General features: G+C 37.8%; 1 protein-coding gene across 8 annotated transcripts in view; it reads left to right on the top strand.

The window, feature by feature from the left end:
* MRPS27 (mitochondrial ribosomal protein S27) overlaps nt 1–12,535 on the top strand; it is a 126,586-nt gene that overhangs the window by 6,757 nt on the left and 107,294 nt on the right. For all 8 annotated transcript variants that reach the window (XR_012330722.1, XR_002175314.3, XR_002175312.3 and 5 more), the window contains exon 3: nt 11,851–11,921. Coding sequence is in view for 2 of the 8 variants with exons in the window: in XM_019929879.3 (XP_019785438.2) it covers nt 11,851–11,921 (71 nt within the window). In the remaining 6 variants the exon portion in view is untranslated. The remainder of the gene's footprint in view (nt 1–11,850; nt 11,922–12,535) is intronic.

Raw genomic sequence — 12,535 nt, 5'->3', positions numbered from 1 at the left:
TAGACTGTTGTTTCACATGTGGCAAAATCATTTTTTCTTTCCTGCAAATTTCTATTTCATTTTGCCTTCACAGTTAGTCTCCCTGAATTATGTAAACAATTATTTTCTTTCTTGTTTTTTGTTCATTTTTATCATATAGTTAGTTACCATGCAGCCTGACTGTTTTATCTGCAAAGTCAATCTTTACTATGATGGTTGCAAAATGATGGTTTTCTAAATTCATTAATACCTCCACATTTACTAATTATTACTCAGTATTTACTGTAAGCAAGAACCCTTTTTCTCCCATTTCTTTCTCTGTTTATTATCAGTATGATCTTATGGATTCCTCTTTTTTTTTTCCCTTTAATGATTCATTACCATCCTTAGTTATTTTGGTAGTCCAGTTCTCTGAAATTTGGCTAGTAGAAGCATTTCAAGCTGTCTCCCAGTGTTCCATCTTGTACCTTTCTTGCTCTAGCCCTGAAATCAATTACGGTTAGCCCTTAAACAATGGGGGTTAAAGGAGCCCACCCTCAATGCAGTCAAAAATCTACATATAATGTAAAGTTGGTCCTCCGTATATGTGGTTTCTTCCTAGCCAAGTTTCTGCCCACGGATTCAACCAACTGCGGATCATGCATGTAATCCTGTAGTACGCATTTAGTGAAAGAAATTCATGTGTAAATAGACCTGCACAGTTCAAGCCTGTTTTGTTCAAGGGTCAGCTGTATTTCTCCAAGGAGCACTGGTTCCTTTTACTAGGGAGTGGTATTAGAAACCAAGATCTGTGCACTAGGTGTCCCCCTTGCTACTATGGAATTTTTGCTGCTTTGCCCATTCAGTGGACAGAGCTAGGAAAAACATGTATACATGTACACATAAACATACATATGTGCACATACATGCATATAAGCTTATATGTACATAGTTTACAAATTATGAAAAAATCATTCTGAAACCTGCAATTCCAGTTCATCTCTACAGAGTTCTTCCTTGCCTTCCTCTAGTCCATGTTTGTATCTCCCCTCCATACTGAAAACACTGGCTCCCAACAGGGACAGTGTTTTGATGTGTCCATCAGTCTAGGGATTGCAAGTTACGTAATTTTCCTGTCTTCTACCCAGTAAGTGCCAGTAATGGCCTGCAGTCATTTAGACAGTCAAAAAGATACCCCTCCATATTCTAAAATGCCCTTGAGGGCCTTTTGGTACTTCTTCTGGGAACCACTGTTCTAGTGATGAAAGCACAATGGGCTCAGTTAATTATATTGCAGAGCTCGTTCTGATGTGCCATATGTGAATTATAAGAAAAGTGCTATGGAAGTGCAGAAACGAGAACGAAGAATTTCATATAAGCTATTGTTAACACTTTCCTAGGTATGAAGGGAAAATTAGGAAACAAGACCATTATATTTGGTGCCTTGGTATGGGTCATCTCTGTTATTCGGAGACAAACCTAGGGAAAACTGTCATGGATTCCTGAGTGAGCAGATGCTTTTTGCCAAAGAATGAGCATAATCTGCAATGAATAAGTATCACATGGAGGTAACTGTCTCCTCTCTGTTAAGATTAATGTACTTAGAAAAGCAGTATGTACCAGCTACCATTTACTGAATACAACCCTGCTAATAATCCTCTCTGTACATCCTGAGTCCCTGTTGAGTCAGTTGATTTTTTCCTCATCCTATATTCTTACAGCACTTTGTACCTTCATATGCAGTGTGATGTGGTGAAGAGTCTGCACTTGGAGGGGAAGACAGCTGGCTGTGAACCCCAGCTCTGCCAGCTTTCAGAAACTGTCCCTTAACTCGGTTCCTATATCTATAAATTAGGGATGATAATGCCCGCCCCAGGTAATACCCTGACATATAGTAGGTGCTTCAGAAATATGTGAAAGGAACAAGTCCCTAGGCCCCTTCATTTTACTCATATATAAAACATGAGATTGTGAGGTGAGATGAGGTTTTGAAATTCAAACTGCTTGGAAGAAAAAGAGGCTGTTAGAGACAATATTTTTTTTCTTCTGTGTAAGAGAATGTAATTAAAACTTGCGTTCATACGTGATATTACTGCATGTTTTCCCTAATTCTTATTTGAGCCTTTGGGCTGGGGTATGGGCCCAGAGAATCAGGTAGTACGCCTGGGGCTACATGCGGGTGATCGGGCAGTAGATGGCAGTGTGGCCTCTGCGGAGACGCGCGCAGCCGGTGGAGCCCGGCGTTTGGGCGCTGGCCTTGGGAAGCCTCTCCATGCGCGCTTGCGCGGAGGGCTGCCCTCGGCATGTGGAGCAATGTGATTGGGCGCTGTGATCTGGTGCGGGCTTGCTGATTGGGGGAGGGAGGAGGGGGCGATATGAGGCTTTTATTCCGCGCGTCCCCATTGGAGGGCGTGGAGTGGGGTGGAGTGGATCGCGGCTCGGGAGGGACTGTGCCTGGATGTGGGTGTGGGCGTGGGCGTGGGCTTCCCTGGTCTGAAGCGGTTTTGCCTCCATGCCGAATACAGCGGAGGAGACCTGCTGGGTTCTCTCGGATGGTCGTGCTGCTATGGTGCCTCCTCTGTTCAGTCTCATTAGTGGTTTTCTGTTAGAGCCTTGGCGGAGGGCTGATGGGTATCTACCCAGCTCCCCGTCTGAGAGTAATTTATTACTACGGAGGTCTAGATTAACACCACGAGTGCCGTATACGTATGCTGCAGTCTAGAGGGCAAGCAGGCCATGAATGCAGGCTGGGTCCTCTGACATAAAAGTCAAAAGGCAGATTTTGTTCACTGCTAGATGTGTGCCCCGGGTCTGTGCTAAGCACTTTCACACACACTGTTACGTTTAATGCTCCATAACAGCGGCCGAGGCAGCTCCTATTTCCCTTAAGAGATGGGAAAAGTGAGACCAGATCCAGCATTTGCTTAGGGCCATACAGTATCCTCTTGCCTTTCTGCTCACTAAACTTTCTTAGTGATTGCTGTAGTACCTGTAATTCTACCTTAGTGTCTTCTCTTGCATTGAAGTAGTGGATCTCTTGCTTTTAAAAAATATTTTTTGATTGAAGTATAATATACTGAAAAGTGCACAAATCATAATGTGCAGATTGATGAATTATCACAAAGTAAACAAGCCTGTGTAATAGAAGGTTCCTACCACTCCAGAAGCCCTTATTGTGGCTCCCATTACCCTCTTGAAAGGTAACCATTATTCTGACTTCTAGCACTGTAGTGTTTTTTTTTAAATGTTTTATAATGGAAAATGTACAACATACAAAAGTAGAGTGAATGGTATAAGGAATCTTCTTTACCCATCACCTGGCTTCAACAGTTATCAGCTCCTGGCCAATTTTCATTTCTACTTCTTCTTATTTCCCCATCCTGATCCTTTGGATGATTTTGAGGCAGATCACAGACAGTATATCATTTTACCCATAAATATTTCAGTATATACCTCTAAAAGATAAGGATATTTTTAATACCATTTCACATCTAAAATATTAATAATCATTTAAATATGAAATATCAAGTCAGTGTTCAAATTTCCCTGATACTCTGGTAAATTTTTTTTAATGGTTATGCACATAAGGTCCATACAGTGCAGTTGGTTATGTTTCCTTCTTATCTTGCCTCCTTTTAAATCTTTTTTTATGGAAACATACAAAGGTAGAGAGAATAGTATAATGAACCCCCATGGTCTGTCACCCAGCTTCAATGGTTATCAGTTCCCTGCCAGTGTTGTTTCATCAAACCCTACCCCATCACCAGGTTACATTTTAACAAATTCTTGTTATCTGATCATTTTATATATATTTTGATACGTATCTCTATAGATAAGGATTTTTTTAAAAACATAACTATAATACCATTCTCATATCTAAAAATTAGTAATTCCTTAACATCATTAAATATTTCCTCAATGTTCACATTTCCTCAGATGTCTTATAAATTTCTTTTTAATTTACAGTTTGTTGAAATGGGATCCAGATAAAGTCCATACATTGTAATATGTTGAGATGACTTTAATCTATAGGTTTCTCTTTCTGTCTTGGCAGTCTATTTGTTGAAGAAAACAGGTCTCTTTTGTAGTTTCCCACATTCTAGATTTGCTGTTTTCATCCTTATGGTGGTGTTTAACACGTTCCTCTACCTTCCATATGTCCTATAAAACTGGCAATTAGAGAGGAAGCCTTGATCAGATTCAGCGGGGTTTTTTGTTTTTTCTTTTGGCATGAGTACTTCATAGGAAGTGTTGTTTACTGTTGTCAAGAGGCACAGAGCATTTGGTTGTCACTGTGATGTTAAAGGCCATTCGTGATCATTGCTTAGATCCATTTTTTCATTAGGAGCTGCAGAATGTTGCTATCTTAATTATATCATTTCTTTCATTAATTACCCAGAAAATTTTTGTGAAAGAATTTCCTTTCATCAGCGGTTCAGTTATCCTGAGTTATAGTTTGTATGGAAGAGGCAGCTTCGAAAATAATAAATTGACCTCCTACCATCCTCCAAAGGTTATCAGTGAGGGTTTTAATTTTTTTTCTAATATTATGAACTCATGGACTTAACTATTCCAGACATTTTAATTCATTGCAGTTGATATTTTATTGAAAGAGCCGTAGTTCTCCAGCTAGGCTTTGTAGAGCCCTGGGAATTCTTGAGCTTTCCAACTCAAATCAGAAGATTTCAATTTTAGACTGTTTCTGTGCTGGGCTTCCCTTTGGTTAAAATAAACACTGAATTAAAACATTGTCTCTGAAATTCCTGCATTAGCCATGCAGATCTACTGGAGAGATACAGGGTGAAAGTTCGCAGCATTAGCCAGTTAGCAGCTGTTACAGATTAGGGCCCACAGTGAATAGGATTCAGGAGAAAACCATTCTGGGGAACTGGGTAGGGTGCTAGTAGGAAGGCAGGCCTCATGGGGGAAGTTCCCTGTGTTCCATGAGAAGTTTGCTTGGGTTACCCTGCCAGGGGCAAGGGACTAGGTGACTTGAACTAAATTAGTTCCTGAGCCCTACTGAATTAAATATTCTATTTCTGATTTTTCATTTTATAAATAATCATAAAGTAAGAGATACCTTTCAGTTTTAGTTACTGCTTTTTTGTTTCTTTCTTTTTTTTTTTTTTTGCATTGAGGTTGAAACTGAGCACTGTGGTCATCTTTCATTAGCTGGACACTTATTAGCTGAGGTTTAGTTTTACTGTGTCATTTCAGCTGTGGAGGCCTTTGGCTTGTTGCAGTAGTTTTTCAAATCCTGCTCTTGAAGCTTGATGGAGATTTTCTGAGGCCTGCTTTCCTATTTGCATGTCTGTGACATGTATTCATTCACTAGGCTTCATATTTACTGTCTGCTGGCAGTTCTAGAGATGGGTCTGGCCTGTGCACATCCTCCTCCTTTAGTCTTAGTATATATGTATATGAAGCTTGCCTTCACATTTTTTTCTTTATTATTTTAAAGCTTCTGGTGACAGAAAGACAAATAGAAGGAAAGCTAAATATCTATATTCAAATGGTTCTTAGGTTAATTTTTCCTAATTCCTTCTATTATTTCCATACATGTTATAGGTCATCTATCCCTGAAACAAAAACAGAGTTTTAGCCTGTGTTTTCCAGATCACTTCTTCTAGGAAGTACAGTAATAACTTGTATCTAGTCCTTAAAGAATTACATAAATTAGGTGAGGTACACACATGCCCAGAAAGAACTTAGTGTTTACTGAATGGGTAACAGTGATGTACAGTTACATAGAAATCATGAAAAACTGAAACCATCTAATAATTTCTCACCTAAAGCTCCCAGGGTTCAACAGAGGATCCATCGTTCCTTCAGAGAACTTCCTCATCATAACTTTGACCCAGAGACCACCCTCCTTTATAAGAGGTTTCTTTCCTAGCACATCTCTACTATAGATTTTGTGATCATTGAGGAGATTATCATTTTCTTTCTCAGAATTTTATATACTTTGAAGCTGTGTTACTTTGGTGCACACCAATTATCTTCCTGGAAAAATGAATTTTTGGTCATTATGTAATGACCCACCTAATCTGAAAAATGAATTCTTTTTGCTTTAAATCTATTGTGTCTGATATTAATATAGCTATACCAGCTTTCTTTAGGCTACTTTTTGCTTAGTACATTTTTCATACAGTTATTTTCAACTCTTCATGTGTTCATATGATTTATATAGCTGGATTATGTATTTTTAAAACCAATCTGGCAATCTTTGTCTTTGTAACTGGAAAGTTTATTTAGTGTCATTTGATGATTGTTGATTTATTTGGATTTGTTTCTACCATAGTTAGTGATTTGTCCCATCTTTCTTTATTCTTTCTTTTGTATCTTCTTTTGGATGGTTGTGGTGTTTTTGTTTTTTACATTTCCTCCCCCTCTAGAAATTGTATCCTCTATTTCTACTCTTTCAGAATGGTGGGTTTTACCATTCTAAATCTACATCTTTTAGATGGTTGCTGCATAACTTCTAGCATGCATATTTACCTTAAATTCTAGTGGTATTCACACGCTGCTGTCCTTTAGTCCAGTCACATAACCCCCAACCATGTGTTATTGTCTAACATTAAAGTTTTATCCTTTAAAACACACGTACACACATAAGACATTATTATTTTATACAACTTCCCCCCAAATTAAATTAATTTTATTTACTTGCCATTCTTTCTAGCATTTCAAGTCTTCTTTAAAGGATCATCTTCCTTCTTCCAAAAACACGTCTTCTAAAAAACACAACTTGTAAAAAGTTCCTTTAGTGAGTATTTGTTGCTAATAAATTCTTTCAGTTTTTAAGTGTCTTTATTTTTCCGTTAATCTTAAAAGATAATTTTGCTAGATACGTAATTCTATTTTGATTGTATTTACTCCCAGCATGTTATTCTACTGTCTTCTGTTGTTTCTAGTGAGAAAATACCTGTTGGTATAGTTGTTTTTCCTTTGTAAGTAATCTGTCTGTACTTTCTGGCTACTTTTAAAGTCCTCTTATTCTTCAGTTTAAGTGTAATGTATCATGGTGTGGGCTTAATTTTACTTAATGGACGAGATTTTTTGTGTTTCCTGAATCTGAAAATGGATATTTTTTATCAGTTCTAAAAAATGCTTAGCAATTAGCTCATCATCTATTACCTCTCCCCATTCTCTTTATTAACTTCTTTGGGAGATTCAATTAAATGTATTTTAGACCTTACTATTCTATTTTCTATATCTCTTAACTCCTTTTTTATACTTTCATTTTTATCTATCTTTGCTGCAGAGTCTTCTAGTTTCTTGTAATTTCCTTTAGATCTTTCAGGTTGCTAATTCTCACCTCACCTGTGTCTTACCTGCTCTTTAACTTACTCATCGAATTTCTTTTTTACAGCTTTCTTGACGTATTATTTACATAGAATATACTCCACATATTTAAAGTGTACAATTTGACAAGTCTTGACATATGTACGTGTGTATATGTCCATGAAATGATTACTACAATCAAGATAATAAGCATATCTGTCACCCACCCCCCACATGTTCTCCTACTTCTTTGTAGTCCTTTCCTCTTCTTCCTGCCCACCTTCCACATTCCCAGGAAACCTCTGATATTTTCTGTCATCATAGATTAGTATGTATTTTCTACAATTTTATATCGTAAAATCAACTCTTTAAACCACTTAAAACATAGTTCTCAAGTTGGTGTATCTTGTATGACATAGGAAGTATAATTAGGGCCTCAGAGGTGTGAAGGCTGACTTTGTGGTTTAGAATCCTCAGGGGACGATGTCCTTGCTGTTTTCCCTTTGCAGGGTGCATTACTTTCTAGTTCACCTTCACTGCAGGTGTAGCCTTAGGCAGCTCTGGCTTTACCTAGGATCTCTGAAACAGCTTCCTATCTTACAGAGGCCTTGGTTCTATCCTCCGTTCCCTGTAAGTCATTAAAACCACAGCTCTGTTTCTCTGCGGACCTGCGGATGCTCTCAGGTGACTGCTTCCCTTAGTAGTCCCTTAAACACTCAAGGTTTGTGCTCCCATCCTGCCTTTAGCCGCTGACAATTACATCTATCTTCTTGAAAGCTCAGTCATATATTTGAAATTTTTTTTTAACGTTTTATTTAGGTGTTTTGTTTTTATAGTAGGGGGAATTTTTTAAAGGCTATTTAGTCCACCTTATTGCTGAGGTGGAATTCAGTTTAATATCATCTTCGAACTTAGGAGCAACATCCTTTTTGTGTTCCCTCTGGTAGTTCTCAAACTAACTCAATCGAGTGCTTGCCAGGCTACATCACAATCTCCTGGGGCTTTTTTTAAAAAATTTGTGTTTCTGTGGTCTCACTTCAAACCTATGGAATTAGAATCGCCCTCTGGGTGTGAAGCCTAGGAATCTGACGTTTTAAAGTCTTAAAGCCTCTTAGGGGTTCAGATCCTTAACCAGGATTACACTCCTATACTTCGAATAGTGCAGGGTCCTCAGGAAAATCCTTTATGTCCTTAGATTATCAATGGTATTGTTTTCTTCAAACAAAAACATTTTTATACTAGTATACATTTCATTTTCTGGACATACTTCCGCATTGTCTATACAGCTTTAAGTTTTGTTAATGAAGAATTCAATGAGGAATTCAAATTTCAGACCCATTTTCCTTTACAGTCTTTGTTGACCACAACCATCCGCTGCAACGTATATTCCTGAGGAGCTGAGTGACAGGCAAGAAAGCATCTTCTTTGGCACATCCCTTTGAATAAAACCTGGGCATCTGCTGGCCCCTCACTGAAACACGAAGAGTGATTTTGACTGTTGAAACCATGGTCCAGAAGCCTGTGGCACTGGCCCTCTGCAGGCTGCAGCTGCCCCTGCTTTCATGGCCATCCCTGCTCCGCGCAGTTTTCTGCCTCATTCATCACACTAGTGCTGTCATGTGAGGTGATTGGTTGCATATTATATTTAGCAGCAAACCTTTCTCTGACTTATAATATGCAAATATTATTCATCAGTTGCTGGCTGTGCAGCTGTTGCCTTTTTTGAGGCCCCAGCCGATTTTACTTGACTGAGGATATCTTGGTGTAGAAAATTAAAATGGAATCTTGACTTATCACACTACAGAAGCCCGCTCAATCCATTGTTTTGTTATATGCTGTGTACTATATGAAACCCATGAGGAAATGGAGGTCATTTTAATTAGGCCAGTAGATCCTGATCCTGCATTTTTTAGTTAAAATTTAAATTTTGAGTAAAGGGTTAGTTGATTCTTTATATTGCCTGTCATCTCAACACAAGAGCCTCTATTATGAAGAGATCATAAAGATTTGGTATCATGGGAATGCTGTTTAATATCATTCTGTGAGCAGTTAGATTTAACAATATTAATTTGCCTTAGTATAAAGAGGTTTTAGGGACTTCTTTGTATATGTGTATTTGTGTTTTAAAATTTTTAACTCACGTGGTACCAACCCCTTTAAGGGGTTGTCATAAGAAAAGATAGTCATAAGATAGTCATAAGAAAAGTAATTACTTTTACATCATATCAGGTTTTAGTGGTTTTGCAAAGTTCCTTTCCCCTGGTAGCTACTGAGTCATTGAGAGCATTATCCCAGGGAAAGAAAAGAGAAAAATATCGGTTAAATGCACAGCAATAGGTCTTTAACAAATACTTGTCAATTGATTACCTGTTGCCGTTTTGCTTAATACTCATTTCTTCCACCAGGGAGTAAAAAAAAACTTGGAACTGCAGTTAGAGTTGACCCATGAACAATATGGATTTGATCTTTGTGGGTCCACTTATATGTGGATTTTTTTCCACACAGCACTACATGATGCAGTTGGTTGAATCCGCAGATGCGGAGAGCCAGCTATGGAACTTGAGCATCTGTGGATTTTGGTATCCACAGTGGGTCCTGGAACCAATCCCATGTGGACGCCAAGAGATAACTGCATTTCTTTTTCCTTCCTCCCTCTCTTTCTCCCCTCTCTCTCTCCCTCCCTTGCTTTATTCCTTTTATTTATTTCTTTAGATATTTATTGAGTGCCTTTTATAGAACTTTTCTAGGAACTGAGAATATATCAGTGAATTAAGTCCTTGCCTTCATGGTTTTTACTTCTAAGTGTAAAAGAGAACAAAAAGCCAAACACAGACCAGCGTATATAGGCATTTATAGATCATAGAAAATATTTTGGATTTTATTCCAAGTGTGATAGGTAGCTATTGGCTGGTTGAGAAAAGAAAATGACAGGATCTGATTTATTTTTATATATATATATATATTTATATTTCAGATCTAGAGCGTATATGATTTGCTGACATATGGTTACAGAGAGTGAGAAAGAATGGGATCAGGGATGGCACCTTAGTTTTTGGCCTGAGTAAGCCAGTTAACGTAGGGGCCATTTACTGAGCTGGGAAAGGTTTGGAGAAAAGCAGGTTTGGAGTGGAAGGTTGGAGAATTAAGAGGACATGTAATGTTAAGAGACCTATTAGACACCCACATAGAGATGTCACCCATGTAGTTGGAAATACAAGTTTGGAGTCACAAGAAGTCAGGGTAGGCATATATGTGTGGAGTCAGTAGTCTGTAGATGATGATTAAAGCTATGGGAGGGAGAGAATGAGATACCCAGAGACCGAGCAGATGGTGAAGAGTCTGCTCCTCAGACTTAGGGCACATCAACATCAAGAAGTCAAGAAGAGGAGATCCTACAAAGGAACCCAAGAAAGAGAGAAAAGAGCATTTCATGAAGAACGGAATGCTCAACTATATTAATTGTTAGTGAGAGGTGAGGTAAGATGAGGATGAAGAATTAACTACTGGATTTAACAAAGTAGAGGTGGTCTTTGGTGTCAGTAGAGTGATGGAAACCAAAATGTGATTTGAGTCAGTTCAAGGGAGGATGGAACTAAAGAAGTGGTGACAGTTGTATTGGGGATGACTCTGTTGTGGCGTCTTGCTGCTGACGGGAGCAGAGCAAAGGAGAAGTAGCTGGAGAGCGATAGGAGGTCAAAGGAAATTTTTGTCATTTTTGTTTTTTGTTTGTTTAATAAAGTTCATCCTTTGTTTAAAAAAAAATAGGAGGCAGGGTATATGGATACAGATGCTGGTAGCCTGGTAGACCTGATGGTAGGAGGATAAAGTTCCCATGATTGCTTCTGTTTTATGCTTAGGGAGATAAGACACAAAATCATGAGCTGAGAGTGAGAGTGAGCGGAGAAGGGGAAAGACACACATTTTAAGTTCTAGAAGCAATGAGAAGGTATGAAATAATTATTTTGAAGAGTATGTTGCCTGTTATTCCAGGTCTTTTTAGACTCTGAGACGGCAGTGTAATCTCAGGAATACCAAGTATTTGTATGGATGTTCTGGTAAAAGGAATCAGAATAGGAATATTTCAGGCTGAAAATCATTAATTATAAGCAGAATGCCTGGCCCCTGTGATTCGTTCAGGGAATGTATAAAAGTAATTTAATAAGTTCCAGCTTAAAACATTTTTGAACAGCTAATATATTTACCTGGTTCAAAATGCAAAAGGAGTAAATGTGTAAGCAATGAAGAGTTTCCTTTTCTTGCCCCCCTACCATCTTGGCCCTCCTTTGCCTGGAGTCTGTCAATAATAACACTTTCTTGTATCTCCTTCCAGAGATATTTTACTGATCCAGTTTTTTAAAGCTAAATCTATGCTAGGACTTTAAAAATAATCCTTTCTTCAATCAAGTAAATACTTAAAAAATTATACTAATATTTCTCTATCCTCTTTAATTTATATAAAAATAATTTCAAAAAAGAGCAAGAAAGAGCATCTGTTTTAATACTGACTTCATAATGTTGACAACCATCTGGCAGGAGTTGTATCTGTTAGATTTTTCTTAAGAAATATGTATATTTAACAAGGTTCTTTTTTCTTCTTTGTCTTCACAGCTGACCTGGCATCTTTAATGGATAAAACATATGAGAGAAAGCTGCCTGTTAGTTCTTTAACAATATCACGGGTAAGAAAACTTAAATGTAAAGAAAGAGAAAGAAGGCAAGAAAGCCACTTTATATACATGAGGCTCTGTAAATAAAGTCTATCTTTCATAGGATATATTTTCCCAGAGTATGGTATGTTTTTGTAGTTGCTAATAGATATTTTATGATGAAGTAGCAAATTTCTTTGACTAAAATAAAAGGTAATAAATTTATCAGACTCCAGTGTCAGTGATTACTGTTGTGTATCTGGTTTATTTTAATTTTTCCAGGATTTGGTATCATGATTTTTTTTTTAAGTTGATATATCCTTCAAAGTGATAGTATTTACTTGTTAATGTTGGAAGTAATTTTGGTAGTTGAGAAAGTCTATAAAAGAATGGATATTAATGTTAATGTTAAACTGCTACAGAGCAATGGATGGGAGAATAATATTAGGCTAGGAGTCAGGAATTGGACTTGAGAGTAACCATTACTGATCACCTTCTATGCCAGCTGTTGTACTAGTTTCTTAACTTACATTATCTTGCTCTTCTCATAGCGGCTGTATGAGGTAAGCATTGTTATCTCCATTTTGCATGTAAGACTCAGAAAGCTTGATGACTTTCCCAAGTTCACACAGGTCATAGGTGGAAAA

Source organism: Tursiops truncatus, chromosome 3, assembly GCF_011762595.2.
Source record: "Tursiops truncatus isolate mTurTru1 chromosome 3, mTurTru1.mat.Y, whole genome shotgun sequence".
NCBI classification, from domain to species: Eukaryota; Metazoa; Chordata; class Mammalia; order Artiodactyla; family Delphinidae; genus Tursiops; species Tursiops truncatus.
The sequence above is the reverse complement of the archived record's forward strand: the minus strand, read 5'-3'. Positions and strand labels throughout refer to the sequence as shown.